This window comes from Argiope bruennichi, chromosome 10, assembly GCF_947563725.1.
Source record: "Argiope bruennichi chromosome 10, qqArgBrue1.1, whole genome shotgun sequence".
NCBI lineage: Eukaryota > Metazoa > Arthropoda > Arachnida > Araneae > Araneidae > Argiope > Argiope bruennichi.
Window position 1 is genome coordinate 4135858 of NC_079160.1, and position 20124 is coordinate 4155981.

The window sequence follows — 20124 nt, forward strand, 5'->3', positions numbered from 1 at the left end:
CTTTACTTCTTGTTCATGGAAGAATAATGTCTCCAAAATTTCTACAAATTGCTAAAAAGAGAATGTAAGAGATATGTCTCAATTGACAATTCTCATCCTTAAAATACAATGCCAATAACACTTTAATACAATCGAGATTATGAGAAATCGACTAATAGCGGGAAAAGATAATTTATATTTTCGCCGCCAGAGGCTAAAGCAGAAAATTAGAAAGTTTATAAAATCTTAGTCAATGAAATGTAACATTCTTTTATATAGGTTACTTTTTGAAGGGGGGGGAGGGTTACTTAATTGCTCAATTCAATCTGCAGCTTCGTTTTTATCTAATTACGAAAATGGGAACTCTTTTCTTTGTAAGTGGATTCCCCTCAGTCTGACAGCATGTATACGAAATGGCCTTGCTTTTGTCCAGAAGTAAATAGAGCACTAAATACCTTTACTGTCATTATCGCATGTCAACACACACAAAAATATTTTTGCGGTATATTTTATCAACCCTTTGAACTTTGTGTATGAGTTCAGAGACACTCTGAATACAATGCATACATCTAAAGACTCTTAAGAAATATTTAAATTTAACTATAATATATATTTTGGAAAATTTTAATTATAAATAATAATAAATCTTCTTGGTTAAAAAAATGTGCCCTTTGAGAACAATACTCACTGCACAGCGATGGCAAGTTCTCCCTATGACGCCAGGTTTGCATACGCACTGCCCAGTTGTTAAGTCACATTGAGAACTCTGCGAACCTTTTGGATTGCAGGAACATGCTGAAATAATAATAAAAAAAAATCAAACATGTAAAACTATCTGTTTAGGTGTAAATGCCATTTAAGAGTTTGTAAATATCAATAATGCAACTTTATTTCATTTCGAATAAAAAATACAAGATTCTATATGACTCTCGTACTCATATCTTTAATAGAAATTTGGGATCATTTTATTATTAATAAAAATTTCTAAAAAAAATATCCTTAGTGACGAAATACTAAAATTGCGCAACCCGTTAACACTCATACAGAATTTATTATATCGTTTGACAAAAATTTCAAAGCATCTAATAAATTAAGATAAAAAAAACTTCCACTCACACAAAAATATAATATATTTAAATTAAAAGAACAACTTTACAAGAGAATATCAAATAAATTTATCAAATTCTTTTCTAAAAACTAAATAATATATAAATATATTTCTCATTTAAAAACTCTTTGTTTCAGTTTAAATTAGGAATTATCTATTTATATCGCATAAAAAAAGAAAAGAAAGCATAATAACCAAAAACAGCGATACGATTTTGGATTTTTACAGAAATACGTAATCTGTACAATAATACACTGATTGAAATATTGTTGTGAATATTGTTTTGAAACATAAGGGAATGTCGATAACTTTCCCTTCGAAATACTATTAAAGTCATAAGCAGTCACATGTCCAAACTCTACTCACATAATTCAAAATAACACCGAAATTTTAGACTCTCCAATTACATGTGGATAATGGGGCAGTAAGTAGATTTATAGGCAATATTCTGGATCCCTCAAATGTTTGGCGAATTAATAAATTAAAATAATTTATTTGGCAGCTTTTAAAATCTAATTCAATCTAGGAGATTGTTAGCTGAGCACTCCTTCTGTTCCATCTATAAAACTCCATCATTGTTAAGAGCAGAAAATAAGGTGACACAAAATGAACCCCGTCTTTAACCTGTACGTTTGCACCGCCAGATTGAATTTCGCAGCAAAGGCCAACGAGATCTCCTCTATAAAAAAAAAAAAATAACAAAGCATGCAATGTGTACAGAGAAATATCATCTAAAGGCCTACTCTCTAACATGATTAACGAATCATCAATAGCACTTCTTACTTTAACATAGTATCAACACATTATTGAAGAATAGAGAATTTTAATTAATTGAAACAAATATTTTCAAATATTACTTAATACTATTTAACAAACATTTATTATTAACTAAATATGAAAAAAAAATCTTTTGTTTTTTATCATACAGCACAGTTTTGTTGATCAAATTACTTGTTAGACATTCATTTCCCCACCCACCCCTAACCATAGAACAATTTTCTGACCTGTAAAAGTTTTTTTTTTTTCTTTTTAGTTTTCGGTGTGTGTGTGTGTGTGACCGAGGGTTTTTTTTTTTTTTTTTGTAATTTTTTGTAGTTTTTTACTATATATATGTAACACTGTAGTTTCCATCTAATTTCCGTAGCAGTTGGAGGGCATGTACAGGGTAACTCTAGAAGCTCCTTTCATGTATTTATTGTACAAACTACGTGTGCATATCAACAAAAAGTCCTCCGTACGTTCACAATATCGTTGTGCTGCGTTGCCAAAGTGTTCCGGTGCACATTCCCCACAATTCCAGCCAGCCGTATTTCCAAGACATTTCAAGCACTGTCCCGTTAAACTATCACACCACCCTCTCTGGGAAGTGTCCGCGTTTCCACTGCAGTCACACTTCTGGCAATAACCGCCGGGCACCTGCGGGTTCCCAAAGTAGCCATCAGCACATCTGGAATAAAATAAAATGAAAACTATATCAAAATCATGTTTCAAATTATTATTCCCACATTAAAATGTATATATGTGTAATAATTTCTAATTATCTACGTTGAAAAAATAATTTCCTAATCGCTCTAACTGCGGCTTTATTTTAACTTCTAAATTGTGCGGGCAATTATTTTTCCCACAAAATAAAAATGAGGTGTAATAACTAATCATTTTTCTTTCTTCCACCCCTTAGCTGAGTGGAAGCGTCGGAAAGTGCTAGTCTCGGAATCCTGAAACGAACAGTAGTATATGCTTAGTTATGCTGATTGAAAGACTGAAAAACTGTTAAGATGCAAGTCGGAATATATGAGACGCTTCCAAACGGCACACAAGAAATATAGCACAGAGGTCGCAAGCTTACTTAATCTGGCCTTACATGAATATCTCAAGGGAACTGGAATGTTCTCGACAACGGAAGTAGTCAGAATTTTAATTATAAATATAGGGAATTTTTCTCAATTAAATTTTATAACCGTTAGAACATTTGAGACATAGAATGAATGCTTTATTTAAAAAATAAAATAGTACAATATATTTGTTTTTTAAAATATTCGTTTTTTACTGGCGAATCGAATCTGTGTTGTGCTGCAATAGTTTTCAAGTTAATTACCTCAAAATGGTACGCTCAGACAAAATTAATTCGGTGTAAAATCACTCCAAAATTAGTATAATATATGGGCACAGGTTTAATAATTACAGTGAACTTATTTTCATTTAAATCAGCCAATAATAAAAACTTCAGAAAAAAATAATGAATGCCGCGTAATTTGAAAATTTAAAGAATATACATCTTGCGTGCTAAGAAACTTCTAGAGATTAATATTACTGCGCAGAATAAAAATAAAAATTTGTTTAGTAGAGGTATCATGTTTGTAAATATTATTGTATAAAATTTTATACGATTGTAATGGATGAAATGTGTTTTATGCGCACTGAAATTCCAAGAAAACGTGTTTCGAGGGGGGGGGGAAATATCATAAGGGTTTCTGTCATATTCAGTGTTAAAAGATAATTTATAAACTTTTCAAATCCATTCAAATTATATATTTTTATAATCAGTGACGTGCTCCCTATTTTATTAGACTATAATTTAAAAATCAATTTTTCGAAAGTACAAATGTTCCCTTCACAACGAAACCTAATTCCAGATGCGGAAGGCGGATTCATGAATGAAAACAGAGCAAAGACCACCCGAATGAAAGAAAAAAATGAACGCAGAGCCTGTACTGAAGGAGCATGTGGCTTAGCAACCCTGGGATGGGAAGAGCATTCAATATACCTTTCACACTTGTTGCCTTCGTAACCTTCGGGACACTGATTGCATATATAATCGCTGTCTCCAGTCGAGGTTTGTATGGCGTAGCAGGTGGGCGAGAAATTGTTCTCGGGATTTTCCAGGGGGCAGGCACAGGGCTTGCAATCATCAGGGGTACCGACTGTAGCATTGCCGTAATAACCTCGAACACAGTGATCGCATTTCCGACCCGTGGTGTGGTGCATGCAATTCTAAAATGTCGAAAGAAAATAATTCATAATAAAATGACTACTAATATCTGTCAAATGGTTTTGAGAAAATTTTAACATCGTAGAAATGAAACACAAACTGGGTTCCTAGTTAAATAAGATTAGTAACTTTAATAAGAAATAGGTTTTTAAAAATATTAAAGAGTAGCAATATAAATTTTAATAATTTTTTGATTTAGAGTTTTAAAATTATGGAAAGGATAAACGTTAACGAAGCTCATAAATATTATGAAAATTCATAAATATTATGGATTCTACAAATCAATTTTCTAGATTCCGTAAAGTACTGTGAGATGCTGCTACTCGTATGGAATCAAAATTTAATTAAATGAATTAATTAAATGATATTATAATTCTGAGGATAATAAAATAGTGTAACGCCATCAAAGTGTACTTGTATGAAAATTTTTTTTTAAAGTGTGAGAGTAAGATCAACAGTATTATTTTTACAAACAGGAAACACATTAAAGAAAAATAAGTTTCCAAAAATGTTATAATAAATATGAAACAAAAACTTACTTCACAACGCCCATCAGGATTGTCACAAGATTCAGCATGATTATAGCAGTCGCATCTTTCGCAAATATGGCCAATTTTGGGTCCAGTTACTGATTTGTATCCAGACGCACAAAGCTGCACATCAAAAAATAATTGAAAGCTTCGTATGTTTAAATACTTTCTTTAGTTAAAAAAAAAAAAATGAAACGGACTCGTAATATACTGGAATGACGCGATAGGTCGAAACGATGAAAACAACCGAGAAAGGGGGTGATTATATATATATATATATATATATATATATATATATATATATATAATTTATAACATAATTTATGAAGCAAAATCGTGGCCGTAGACAGAAAAGACACTTCGAATTTTTAAATTAGTTTTATTCTCTCCCGGGAGACATGATTTATTTACAAGAGGCTCGGACAAGGCACTTCCGCTCACAGCGCGGAACTAAAACAGAAGAAGAAAGGGAAGATAGTTTTCCCAGTGTTTATATAGAATGAGATTTTGATGGGAATTTCCCACACGTGTCAACCACAAGTATGGGAATCATAGGGATCTTTCAAAAGAATGTGCTTGATGGACAGTTTTTATCCCTTCACTCGAAGAGTGTAAAAGTACAATTTTAAGCATTTTTACAAAGCTTCTGTTGAATTAATTAAATAGAAAAAGTGGAATGGGATCAGGAAAGAAGAGAATATTTTTGAATAAAGCTAATATGGGTTGAATTTTATATATAATCTTTGCACTCCGAAAAGTAATGATATGCATTTTTACACATATGTGAGTATAACTATTCCTTTTAGTGATTAGGAATAGGATGCAAAGATTATTCCTTTAGTGATATTAACTATTCCTTTTAGTGATTAGGAATAGTTACAATTAAAGTTTTTGTTATAATACGGCTTTTACAATTACCATTATTCAACAAGAACGTGAAAACGATGTATCTTGCGCAATGGCAATCAGATTGGCCACTAGAGTAAAAAAATAAAAGTAATACACAAAATGAAATTACTGCTTTGCCGGCACTTAAAAAATGGATACATTTTCAAATTATTTAATTTTTTTGCTGAATTTCATTCCTAGAATGTCCATTGAATCCCATTATACAATGGAAAATATTCGAAAGAAGTTGATTAATTCGAATTCATGTCCGTATAGGTAGTATTGCAGAAACATTTAAAACCTTTACATTCTTTGAATATCGAAAAATAGAAATGCAGTTTCAAAATAATGTGTACAATATGGCAGTCTTAGTGAGAAGAAATAATTCTTAAATTAAAATAAATGGAAAGCTTACTTCGCAAGACAAACCAGCATACCCAACAGGGCAAACGCATTTTTCCACCGAGCCTATTTTCCTTAAGCTCTTGGACTCTTTCGCTGCGATTTCCATTCCTATATTGTGCAACCTACAGAAAAAGTGTTTAGAATCATACATTTTTATCGGCTCCCAATATTTTTCTCAGTTTGATGGTTACTTCGATATTAACTCAACAAACAATTATAAAATAAAATATAAATTCTCTTTCTGCGAAACAAATGCATTCATTTATTATGTGCAACAAATAAAAGGAGAATATAAGAATTTTTTAAAATCTGATTAAAACGGATGAATTACATAAGAACTACCTATTACAAAAGCTTTCGTACTTGTTCGAGAAAGTGAATTTAAAACAAGTCATCCAATAAAAATATTGTTACAAATCTGCAATATTGCTTCCCAGTATGATTAGTTCAATCACTGGAGATAACGTTTTACGATCAGCTCTGTTGGATGCTGATCGGATGCTGAATCTGTAATTCCAGGGCTTAGCAACAAACTTGGCGACCATTTGGAGACGAATTCGACTTCTTTGCAAAATAGATAATACTGGAATCTTCAAGAATTTTGGCGATATAGCCAATAGGAACCAACATATACTTGATTGTTCCAGAACCATCTCTGTCGTGACTCGGGAACTATAAAATGCCGTGAGATCGAGCTGCTTATCGTTTTTGTGCGTCTTGCGTACTGCTAGAAGCGCCGCTGTGTATCGTTTGTGTGCGTCTCGTCTGTGTAGTCGTGACTTCGTGCTAATAAAATCGTCTTTTGTTACTGAGGCCTGTTGACTGTGCGTCTCCATACACCCATTTCAAGCGATCCTGTTTATTTACATTTTATTACAGGAACTTTTCTCAACGTGAGATAACTAAAAATCATTTCACTTTATCGAGTAGTCAATTCTCCTGCCACTCTAAAATAAGTGCACTTATATACATTTATATAGTATGCAGTTATATATATATATATATATAAGTAACATTATGCTGTTAAATGGAAGAACCAATTACCAAAAATATTGAGCGCCATGAAATTTACGTGAGTTCTGAGCACCAGCGCATTGAATCCGACCCCGAAAGGAAGACCGAAACAACATTCAGCAGAATTGCATAAGATTCACAAGAAGGTGCAGCTGGGGATATTCACGAGATATAAATTGGAGACTTCTTTGACACATGGTTTAATGTGCCTGAAATGATCCGAAGCAGCGTGTCGTAGAACGACACAAATACAAACAATAACAAATAGCGTGGAATTATAAATCAATTCAAACAACGTAACGTAAGTTTCCACAGACAGAAGTGTTACAGCAGACATTTGAAGTCCAAAGAGAAATTTTTGACTTTCAGTGTAAGTAATATAATGCAATTTTCCAGTGGCACTGAAATTCCAATCACGGAATTGTGAGCACAGCTGAAATATCACATCTAATCATTAATGCAAAAGCCATAGCTTCACTTGGAGCATGCACACGACACATCTATCGTCCGTCTGTATCAATCCCTGTGGCAATTTTTCCACTTACGGTGGAAAGACTTGCCACACACATCAGCAAGCAACTGTAATGGAAGTAAAAATGATATTCACGACCCGTCGACTCAGACTGCTTGCCAGAACACAGTTCACGATAGCACAGTCTAAGGTCAAAAATTAATTCATTAAGAAGATATAAATTTTTTTCCGATTTCTATAAGGTATCGGATACTTTTTGGTTTAGCTGCGAGTTACAGTTGACTGTTTTTGGCCCTCGCATCTGTGAATTTCCTTCACCGCAAGTGGTTAAGAGCCGGATTATTACGCGTTGCACCTGTTTGGAGCAACCCATGTCCTGGCCGTCTCATTTCTTTTGGTTTACTCAACGCACGCAGACACGAAATGATTTATAACGGATTTCTACCAAGCCGGAAGAATCTATTCTACCCAACCGAGGAAAAGTTCCATCATATGAAATAATGAAGCACCTTCAATAAGGTGAACCTTTCATTAAACAATGACGCAGTTGAGCGTTTTAAAGTAGCGAAAGCAGCAACATATTTTATTTTATTTATTTATTTACATAAAGTTTGTTTCTAAAATTTTCGAAATAAGTAAATTTTGTACTAGAAAAAATAATATACGTGAAATGAACCGCGGTGTTTTCGACCGACATGTATCGTTATATGAATACGAATCTCGTTGACATGCGTCATGCTATGAACAAAAGCGACAAATATCGAAAGGAAGCAGTAGAGGCAGTCTTGTTCTACGATTCTTTCTATTACAAGAATCGAGCTTGGATTTTTTTGCTTCCAAAAGTTAGTTATACCTCGATAGTTCACTAATCCTTCTTGCTCACAAAAAAAAATATTTGTTTATTTTTCTGTGAACATGATAATTCAGAAATGGACAACCTAGATGAGTGACATTTCGTATATTGCCTTAACACCAAAAATGTAAATTCTTATTAAATTTAGAATTACACTTTTCCACGGTCATCTACATATCCCCGCATGTGCAAGCAGACACAAAAACTGAAAAACGGTAGAAGCTAGACAAGCGAAATTAAGCAAATAGTTTTATGATTAGAATTTCAGTAATGTATCAAAATTTAATACATCGACAGACTGGGAATCTATCACTCTGCCTATAAGTGAGCATGTAAATCGATGTACGAATTTCGATATATGACCCTTGTAACAAAAATGCAGATCTATGTACGATTTCGGACCCATTCTGTCAAAGGGAGCGAGCAAGTGGGGAAACAAAAGAGGGAAAATAGGACTCACCGGCCTTCGATCTGATCGGTGTGGAACTTGGCGCGTATCAGTAGTTTAGTGAGATCGTTGAGAATGAGCGTGAAGTCTTCTCTGCTCACAGAGTTTGTGCCGTCTTCCCGAGGAGTTAGCATGAACCAACCCTGTTCGCGAAGAGGTACGGAAATGGCCACTTCGTCGAATTCAGGCCGAATCCCCCAGTTGTAGCCGATTTGCTGTCCATTGCCCTACAATTACAATAAAGACAGTTTTCTAATATACAATTCTGTTAAATATTTTTACAATATATTTTTTACATTTTAAAACTTTAATATATAATTCTAATAAATTCAAAATATTATGGACTCCTGTAATTCAATGTTTATGAGCTTATATTTAACTTGGCATATTTCATATCCGTGAAGACGGAATTTTATCAATGATTTTTTATTAGCTTTCTGATGTGCTCGAGTTTTTAAATTTTTTTAAATGTGGTCCGAAGTGGTGTGGTCTTAAGTTTTTAAGTCCAGATAACAAAACAGTTTTTTTTTAATATTTTTAACTTAATTATCCTTTAATAAGTTAATTAAATTTTGATTCATACGAGTGGTGACACTTGTAAATGAATTTGTGGATAGTTTATTTTTAAATTCCATACTACTTGAAAGAATGAATTATAATTTAAAGACTAAAAAGTGAAAAATAATTAAATTGAAACACTCTACCCTTTAATAGTATTTTTAATAGAAATTTATTATCCACAAATTTATAACAGAAAAACCGGAATAAAATTTATTTAAATTAATAAATTAACTAATAATTAAATACTGAAATCATTATACTTATATATTTTCCTGGGGAAATACAAAGGAAAATATAATGAAATATTTGAAAATTCAAAGCAGCACATCATAAATTGAGAGAAATATCATATGTTAAATTCTATTTTTAAAAAAGAAGAAAATAGAGCAAATTTTAAAAAATGAGAAAAAAAAAACTAAGCCTGAGTTTTGAATCTGAAAACATTTAACAAATAGAAATGAACTTGTCATCAATCAAATCTTGTCATCAACTCACCTCTAACACTACGTCAGCATTTTCAGTATAAGTGCCAGATGTATCACCACGAGCAACCACGTAACTCAAGGTGAATTTTAAGTCTGATCCGTATGAGTAGAGCTAAAAGGGGAAAAGTAAGCATAAAGTTTAGAAAGTAAACTAAATTATACAATTAAACTTCATTAATTCGAACATTTCCAATGCAATTTTGCATACTTTATGGGCGAAACTTCCTTATTGGCTTAATGTATATATATATAAAGGTTAACGTACGTGGCACAGAAACTAGAAATGGTCTGGATAAAAAATCGATTCAATCAGAAAAAAGAAGATGTAAAAGAAATCAAGAAAAAGACGGCAAAGTTTGATCGAGCGCAAAAATAGGTTTAACCTTAATCTGATCAAGTAATGGAAAACTGCTGACCATATCTTCCAAAACTATTATCTCACTAATATCATTTTTGCATTCATAAAATTACCATTTTAATGATATCCATTTTATCTCTGAGCAATGTTTCTTTATTTTGGATATTTTTAATTGTAATAAAAAATTTGCAACATATTTTCTAATGTTATGAAACAAACTGATCCATCAAAACACTCACTCACGTGTTTTTGCCAATGTTAAAATTAAAGTTAGAAAATTGCTTTCTTTGGAAATTAATTCCGAAGTTTGGTTTTCCCTTCCGCTTTTATTTCATAGTATATGTACTTTTTAATTTGTATGTATGATATTTAATTTTGATTTATTCAATTATATTCATGTGTTTTTTTTTGTCTTCAAATAATAAGATGGTATTTTTTAAAATATATATTCAACTTATGTATTTAACAGCCTAAAAGGTCAATCATTTAGGCTGACAAGCTGGTGGCCACAGGTGACTCATTCTTTATATTTCTGAATTTGTATCATCAGTTAAACATCCTGCACCGCATATCTTCAGTGATGATCGGCGAAAAATTTGAATAGTAACGTTCCTCGAGGACTACTGACTACTGTGTCGTAAACTCAGACAAAAAAAAATAAAATAAAAGCGTTTAAAAAATAATTTCAACACGTTAGGTATGAAATGGTAAGTTGTTTTAAACAATTCTTGTATTCAGCATTTTCTTTATTAAAATTATTCACCTATTTATTAAAATTATTTCATTTATTTATAATTTATACATGTTTATCAAAAATTAAAAAAAAATATTGCCATTTTTATGTTGACAATTGCCGTTTTTATTTGCTATATTCATTTTCCGACTGAATTCAGATTTTTGAAGAAAACGGATTTTTAAGTTTGTAAAATCTGCTTCAAAGCCACGAAGTTCCATTATATTACAAAATCTAGAGTTTTAAAGAAAATGACTGCTCACCTTCTTACCCAAGTAATCGGGCGGTGCCAGCCAGTAGTAAGTGTTGAAGTTCGAAACGTCATCATTAGCAATCACCACATTGCCATTCTCTGGAAGGGGCTTGACGACCCTCGTGCCTTTGAGGTCAGTCACACGCCAATCTTCCACATTTTGAATCTGAAATCATGTTCGTCCTTTAGCATTGGATGCATTCACAGAAATGGAAGAAGAAAATAAATAAACCGTGAAAATAAGCCGAGTTATTAATCTTCCACCTTTTTTTACAGTTTTCCTGTGAAATAGTACGATTAACTATTTCACGGTATTTGGTATTAATGATGCAAAACCTCCGATATGAAACAAAAGTAAAATCATTCATTCAACCGTTTTTAATTGCATTAATAAACAAAAACGAATTGCCGTATACAAGTAACATAATTTAGCCGACACGTGACTGAAAAAAAGACACATTTTTAATTAACTTCAATTTATTTTTCAGCGGGGAGAACATGATTTGTACAATGTATAATTATTAATGGGCGTATATATCTAATAAATAAATGGTCAATATTAAATAAGTAATAAAATTGTATGCAGTTTGAATCAATAAATGCTCTGATGAATTTCGAATTTAAAATTTTAAACAGATCCTATGTTCTGTGAATCATGTTTAATAAAATATTCTTGAGACACTAATATTTTAAATAAAAAAATTCCACTCTTTTGCTATTAAAACTTATTGAGCTATGAATGCCTCTATTTTATTTCTATAAAAACGCGTGATTTTAAACCTCTCCAACGACCGTCTTGAAAGAAACAGCAGCCAATCAGAGCTTGAATTTATCCCAAAACAATCTAAATGAATGAAATTGTTAATTGCCCGAAAATAATGATATTCAAAGCTTTATAACTCGATCAGGTTTGATCGCCCAAGACTGAAAATCAGATTGTCAAGATAATTTTACTGAATATGATTTATACAAGCGAAGGACTGTTTAAGATTTAGACTTTATTTTATTTTTATTGATGAAAATAAAATAAAATATTATTTATTACATTCAAATCTTTCTGAAGGTAAATATGAATTTTACGATAAATCACAGAAAATTTAATCGAATAATCCTTTGAAATATTATATAAATTATATATATATATAAATTATATATATATATATATATATATATATATATATATATATATATATATATATATATATATATATATATATATATATATTGTGGTACATGTCAGATTACATTGCTGGAGGTTGTTCTTTTCTGTAGTCTTTATTAAAAAAAATTTGCTTGGTTTCAGCAAAAAAGTTTTCGTATATATATATTAAAGTTTTATCTCTTCCGTTTCAAATTCAAATTTATATCTTATGGGAGCTGACAGAAAATTAGAGAGCTATATAGTGCAATGAACAAAATACCGAAAGTTTTCTACAATAATTTGAGTTATGTGATTATCGAAATATGAAACAAAAATATTTTGCTGAAGAACCTATTAAGAGGCCAGGGCACATAAATATTTAATTGAAAAATTTAGGAGAGCATTAATACTGGAGAAACAGCTAGTCACCAAGGGTGACAAGAAATGCATAATTTTCTCAAACAATAAATAGCTTTTATAATTAGGTACTGTGACTAATTAAATCTTCTAGTGCCATAAAACTTACTTGGATATTACATAAAATTACGTATTTAATATTTTCAAAATAAAATAATTTTATTGTAAATAAAATAATTTAGGAGAGTCAGATTCACTCAGCAAACTTAGAATATACATAAAAATTTCAATGAAAATTAAGAAAGCAATTTTATTTTTTCTACATTTTTTCCATAAAAATTTTTTGATTACTTCTTCTCAAAAAGTCTTAACTCAAATAGAAGAGGTATCTTTTTGATGAACTGCTGTTCCAATTAAACATATCTCAGGTATGATTGCATTATATTATCTAATGAAAGTTACTGTAGAAATTGAATATTGGCAAAGTATTTAACATAAAAAAAAATAGTATTTTTAGCCCACTTTAGATGTTAATATATAATAATATTTTTCCTTAGATGGCATTTTTCCTATTTATAATATCCACAAACACTCTAACGAAGACTAATCACTAAATTCGGTTTGATAATTTGAAAATAATAAGAATTGCAGATCTTAGTTCATATATCCTTGATACAAACAATATAAAAATGTAAATAAAATGAGAAGTTTACAATCTCATAACTTATTTTTATTCATGCTTAGCATTATTCACGTAACGATAAAATACTTAAATTAAACAATAAAAAAACTATCTTAATTGCTAGGGCCAGAATAGAAGTTAGGATTTCGCAATCAATAATGACATAAATCGAAATAGTGGGGTAGTCTTTAACTCCGCTTAGTGATATGGACAGCGGTGGAGATTATATATACTAAAGGCGACTGACACTTACAATGGTCACGCCCCAATCCGACTCAGCACATTCGTCACTCATTCCAAAGCAGAAGCACTGGGAACAACCATCAGGATTGTCAGCAGATAAATGGTAGAAACCTTGTTTGCATCGATCACATCTCGAACCTTGGACATGCGTCTGAAAAATGGAAACTAGTTGAAATTACTGAAAATCAAATATTTTTTTAATTAAAGTATTCCCGAAATTATGCACTAAATGAGATCAATGAAAACCGAGCAAGCTGAATTCCATTATATCAGATACTAATCTATTCATTAAAAAAGGACTACATGTCTACATGTATGTTTTTTATAAACTAAAGAACAACTGGACTGATTTAATTCGAGTTTTTTGTAAAATTATCCGCGCTGTCTTAAGAATGTATAAAGCTACTGAAATCATCCATCTGTCCATTACGAAGAATAACAGGAGCTTAATAATATATTATCAAATCCAGCAGTACTATTATTTAAATGTAGATGACGCCACTAGACAGTACTTCTCATACTGAAGTTCACAAAGCAAGAAATACTTAGGTAGAAATAAGTTTGACTGTGTTTACATTCTGATTTTTATGAAATAAAGGTTAAATTTTGTAAAATTTCGTAATGTTAATTTTTTTAAATTTTTACAAGTTTCTTAATGTTCAGTATAAATTGAAATGATTTCGCTGTATTATGAAGTGAAGCCAATCGCCGAAAGTAAGTGGGCTGAATTTGGAGAATCCCTGTTCTTCTCGTGCACAAATCTGCTTTCTCTTGTGTACGAAAACCAAGAGATTTGTTTGCATGCACCAAATAAGATAACCAAAATCATTGTATATCCAACAGTATTGCAATGAGCTGCAAGTTGAATGAAACATTAATTACCATTTATGCATTCCAAAACACGAAAATAATAAAATAATCTAATTTTAATAATTGAGATAAAAACTTTCAATTATGTTCGTTTGATCTATAAATACACTCAAATCTAGTGATAGCAAAGTAGTGCCGAGTGCAAATACTATTTGTATTATGCAGCTTTTATAAACATATGAATAAAAAACCGCACATATTAAAAGTAACACATTAAATGGAATATTTTGATGTCTCAATGGCAACATAAAATTTAGTTAATTCGTTAACAACTTTCCTTTAGACTTAAAATTTCTTCTAAGGAAATTATTAAATTGATAATTTTTTTCTTATCAGTTTGCATACGCAGGATGTTTTTAAATCATAAGATAAATGTTAAGGTTATGCATACAGAGAAACAAATCATTTTTGCAATGCAAACAAATGAGATAAGGGGCGCTGCGGGGTATTGCAATCAGTAAATTGATTAAAGCAAAGGATACGGTAGATAAAATATGCAACAAAGATTTGGAGCAATACAAATTTACGATGATACAACAATACATCAGTGCGAGTAACACCATTATCAGTGTAGGGAGCTTGAAAAATACGATAATCTTTAGGATAAGTATTCAGAGAACATGCCGTTTGAAACAGTACACTCTTAATATGTTGTTATTCATACAAGTGGATTGTTGCATAATTGTAAAATTGTATTCTATTAAATCTATATTGCAAATTCCTCTTTTCTTTCCTTTCCACTTTTACTTAGTTCAGTGAATAAGAAACTTGTACAGCGGGTTTCCTCTCCGATTGTGATCCTATATTCGATTGTTAAAATGATTTGTTTCTAGCATATTGCCTCGTCTTCAGACTTATAAGTGGTCCTTTTCAAGTGAGCCGATAGTTTCTGACAAATCTGAATGCCCATTTGTTTTTTTCGGTAAATCTATTTTTGAAATGCGATTTGATTACAAATCAACGATCATTAAATCTTTCAATGGAAATCCAACTATTCATTCACATTACTGCGATCAATTCTGAGGTAAATGCATCGCCAACTTCTTTCACTGAATGAACGCTTTGATCAATTTCTGGCGTTGCTTCTGCCTCACTTTAAAAAAAGAAATGACAAATTTTCTTTTTACACCTGTTATTAGTTTTTATTTTTTGGATTTTTTTTTTTTTATCCATTCCATATTTTAAAATGAAAAATATTCGAAAGGAAATTTTTTTTAAAAAAACTTCGCGCATTGTATAATATTACTGCGCAACAGTTACTCCACAATTACAAAATAAAATAATAATAATGAAAAGACAAAATTTAAAACATTGAAGATGGTAACCTTGCAAACACAGTCGCCTTCACAAACTGATCCTATTGTGCCAGCGCTGTGGCAGGGACAGGGTTCGCAACGAGGATAGTTTTTGTAACCGATGTCACAACTTTCACAATTTTTTCCAGCAAATCCAGCTTTGCAAAAGCAGTCGCCAGGTTCCTGCAAATAGTTTGGAGTATTAATTAAAGCAGGGTTATAATTTTACCATACATGAATCACTACAAACAATATCTAAACATAAAGGTGAATTTCTTTTAACAAATCTGTAGTTCTATTTCAACTGTCACTTTGCACATCAAATGCACAAAACAAAAAGAAAAATACTGTCAACTTTTGAAAATGAAAAAGTTAATTTGATTTTCAATCAAAAACTAATTGGAAACAAAACGGAAATTTTGTCAATGTTAAAACAAAAAGATTAAGCTACAAAGAAACTTTTTCGATTAGAATTCCCATTTGATTATTTTATGATTAAAGTTCGTTATCTGAACATCGGTAAACCAACTGTAGGAATCAGCGAATTATGAAAGCTTTTGCAAATTGAATAAGTTTAAATTAGCTATAACTCAAAAATACAGCTATGGACTTGGTGGCATGCTTGAATGCTAATGATTTCATACGTTTGGTTGGTTGTTCGCCAATAGCCAAACATCGCTCAAGGATGATATTTACATTATTTCGAAATAAGAAAAATTATAAAGCCGGTACCATTGCTTGAACGTCCGTAGAATATTAAAAGAAATGTTCTCAAACGCAATTCGCAAACATCCTGTACCGCTCGCAACAATGATTAATAAATTAGAAAAAATTCGCGAAATACTGTTCTTTCTTCACACAGTTGCACTTTGCTATTTTGATTCTCAATAGTCCAGATAGAAGAATTTTCTTCGTGCAACCAAAAATTCCACTTTTTTTTTTTTCTCCCTCTAATCAATTTTGGATACATAAGATTTTCACAACTTTTATGTTTATCGAAATGTAAGGATACGACTGGCAACGTTTGTTACATTGGCACTGCAATTTCATTAGCTTCCTATATATATATATATATATATATATATATATATATATATATATATAGGGGTTCTAGAAACCATGATTGGTGAACTGAAGAAATTTTCCCGAATTCTGTTGCGAAAACCATTGCAATAGGTAGTTTTCCTATAAGTAATCTACCAAAAAGAAAGTGAGAGAAGAGAAACTGATCTTTTTAACATATTTTAAGAAATACTGAAATGACCAGATAGTAAATAACAAACTTTTCTGGCACTTGCGTGCTCCTTGAAAGAATGATGCGTTTCAGTCACAAGGAAAATTCAGATATACTGATGATTTATGCTGTATGTAATCATAATGCAGGTCTAGTTGTAGAAAAATGCCAACGTCGTTTTCCGAATTTTCAGCATCTTTTAAGAAATGCTTTTACAAAATGGTTTAGTGATTATAAACGACAGGATTCTTACTTCTACGGGCGGAAGAGGAAGTTCAGGCGTAAAAATTGTCATTTTTACTTGTTTTTCAAGTACCTTCAAGCTAGACTACGAATAGTTAATCCAGAACTCATTCATTCGAAATGGACAATATAGAGAATATTTCAACGTAAGAACTGACATTAATACAATGTTTGTGGAGTCTTTCGATTGATACTCAATAACATGGACACGATGGACATCTAAAATTTTGCAATCGGGCTTCATATTAGATAAAATCCAAATCCTTCTTACCTGATAAATGCAATCTCAAAATATGAATGTCGCTTTAATCACGATAAAAAAAAAATGTCATGAATTTTCAAAATTATCACTTTCATTTTAGAAAAGGTAAAAATTTATTTTTCATACATGAGGTCCAGCGACAATTTTATATAAATATGTGGTATGGCATTTGCAGCGTACTTTTGTACAAAAATACGCTGAATGGTGACATATATTAACTTCATTTCGCATGACCTTCTGTTTGAACTAAGGGATGAGTGGTTCAGCTCTGTAGACCTTTGTCGATGAATTCGAAACGCCTTCCTTTGAATTACAATGACATATTCGCAACATTATTAAGAGAAACTAACTTTTGATGGATGTCGAAGATTTTCGTCTTGAATAAGTTTTTAAGCACTTCAATGAACGCATTATCTCACCATTTTTTAATTTAATGAAAATTAATAAATGCGTTATCCTTTTCTGATTCTGCGCTTTTAATAACCATCCGTAATGCGTATATTATCAATGAAAATTATATCAAAAAGTCTCTTTCAAGCAAAGGTCAAAAGTATGGAGATACGGTCCATATTTTTGTAAAGTCTGCAATGTTTTGAAATTGTTTATGCCAGTCATTTTTTAAGTTAAAAATTAATTAGCTCAAACTGTAACATATTTACTCTATTTTAAATCTATAACAAAATTTTTTCCGTAAAACCAAAATTTCAGGAGACATTATGAAAAAACAAAGAAATTATTTTTTTAAATTGTTATTTTTCGATGCTAGACGACGTACGTCCAAACGCCGAAGTAGGAAACTTAGATACAGGCCCGATGCAAACAACATATCAAATAATAATAATAAATATCCGATATAGTCTGTTGTATCCGATTCTAATTTCCTCAAAGAAAAAATATTAGTATAATTTTTAAAATTTTTCTTACAATTCTTGCTGTAGTTAAAACAAATTACTCTAACAAATTCACGAAATGTATGACTCGGAGTTGATTATGGCACTGAAGAATATAAATCGCTGTATATGAAATTGTGCAAAAATACAAAAATCAGTAATATAAACAATAATTGTAAACTTCAAAGCAGAAAGTATTGAGCAAGGCAGAGAATATCTTTATATAAGATATGTCAAACATTCATCATAAACAAAACACAGAAACAGCAATATTTTTACAGAAACATATAACAGAATTTTACATGCTACAATGAGAAGCAAATTTAAAATAAGCATAATAAAGAAATTTCCGATTTGGAGTCCCTGTGATTAACCGATCTTGAACTATAATTATTTGCATTGGCTGCACCTCATAAAAAACTGATATTTGCCAGTAGAGTCAAAATTCAACATTCGTTCCGAAGGACTTCCCTTTCTCTCTCTCTTTCTACAGAACTGCTTTTATTGTACCAGAGATTATTAAATAGAATGCTGCCTTAAAAGACATTAATCTGAAATCATGCATTTGAACGTTACCTTGGTGATCTGCTTTTGGTTACCCAAGAACTTGATTAATCCCCTGAAGATATGTAGCTATTGAAACGTCCAATGATAAAACTTTGCCTCAAATTTAAACAAAAATTAAATTTTCAACCCTAAGGCATAACATATTCTAAAAGCTGTACATTATAAAAGCAAATTTGTGTTACCTTTTACAATTATCTGAGATCCAAAGAGTTTAAATATATCAACAACCCCATAGGTATTAAGTAAGTTTTTACTAAAAAAAATTAGTACATTAACTACAAATTTTTAACAAACAAGATCTGCTTTTTAAAAAGACTTTCCCTATAAATCATTGACAACGCTTGCGCTAGTTGAGTAAGCGCTTTCTTTTGAACCTCAAGTTCCAATGTCCTTTCTCTTGTGCATCTATAATGCCTTTTGTCCCCTCTCATTTGCGTGGTTGAACATTTCGAGAATTTGAATTTCGGTAAACATTTTTATAAAATTATACTTATTTGTCAATACAATAATCGAAAAAAAAAAGTAACTAGCTAAAAATTTGAAAGCGTCTTTATATCAGGATTATAAATTTCTATTAAATTTTGGATATAATCCATCAAAAGGAGGTTTTTTCTATCCTTGCGTTTGAGAATGAAGTCAGGAATAATGAGTTTTTGATCACAATTCATCAAAATTATAAATCAATTTCAAAATTAAATTGAACATAAAATCAAAATTCGGCAAGAAACAAGCATTCAGAAATCTGTCACATGCAATGCAGGAAAAACTAGACATGCAATAACAAATTGGAGAGAAGCAGTCCACGAAAGAAACATTCATTGGCCATGCTACACGGGAGAGAGTTCGGCGACGCAAGCAGATACACATTCAAACTATAGGGTGACTCTCAATTGATCTTGAAAATTTGGTAAGGAAAAAAGGAACATGATTTCGTAAAGAAAAATAAAATTTGGAATTATGTCCGAAAGATGATGGAAAGGAAACAATATCAGCAGGTCAAATAATATTTATTTGCTTTTTCATTACTTCGAGATTACAACTGGTGTTCAAGTTAAGACTATTTGTTAGAAGGATTGGTAACTGTACTTCATTGAATGGCGGACATTTTGGGATAAGTGTATCTTTTTATTCACTTTGACAGCGACCCATTCTCAACAAAAGATATAATGCAATTTTCTTTGTCACGAAGTAAAAAATCGATAAGTGATAACTTTGATTGCTGGGTGGCAAAGAAATTGAATCAACTCCAGGAATCTATTAAGCT

At 31.2% G+C, this 20124-nt stretch overlaps 1 protein-coding gene across 2 annotated transcripts in view; it reads right to left on the bottom strand.

Annotated features, from left to right (window-relative positions):
• The window catches only part of LOC129988352 (laminin subunit alpha-1-like), a 158687-nt gene that overhangs the window by 83291 nt on the left and 55272 nt on the right, over positions 1-20124 (bottom strand). For both annotated transcript variants that reach the window (XM_056096556.1, XM_056096555.1), the window contains 10 exons: positions 15695-15847; positions 13510-13650; positions 11087-11242; positions 9743-9844; positions 8699-8913; positions 5910-6021; positions 4616-4729; positions 3852-4078; positions 2326-2534; positions 668-774 (listed from right to left, as the gene is read on the bottom strand). In XM_056096556.1, coding sequence (XP_055952531.1) covers positions 668-774; positions 2326-2534; positions 3852-4078; positions 4616-4729; positions 5910-6021; positions 8699-8913; positions 9743-9844; positions 11087-11242; positions 13510-13650; positions 15695-15847 — 1536 coding nt within the window. The remainder of the gene's footprint in view (positions 1-667; positions 775-2325; positions 2535-3851; positions 4079-4615; positions 4730-5909; positions 6022-8698; positions 8914-9742; positions 9845-11086; positions 11243-13509; positions 13651-15694; positions 15848-20124) is intronic.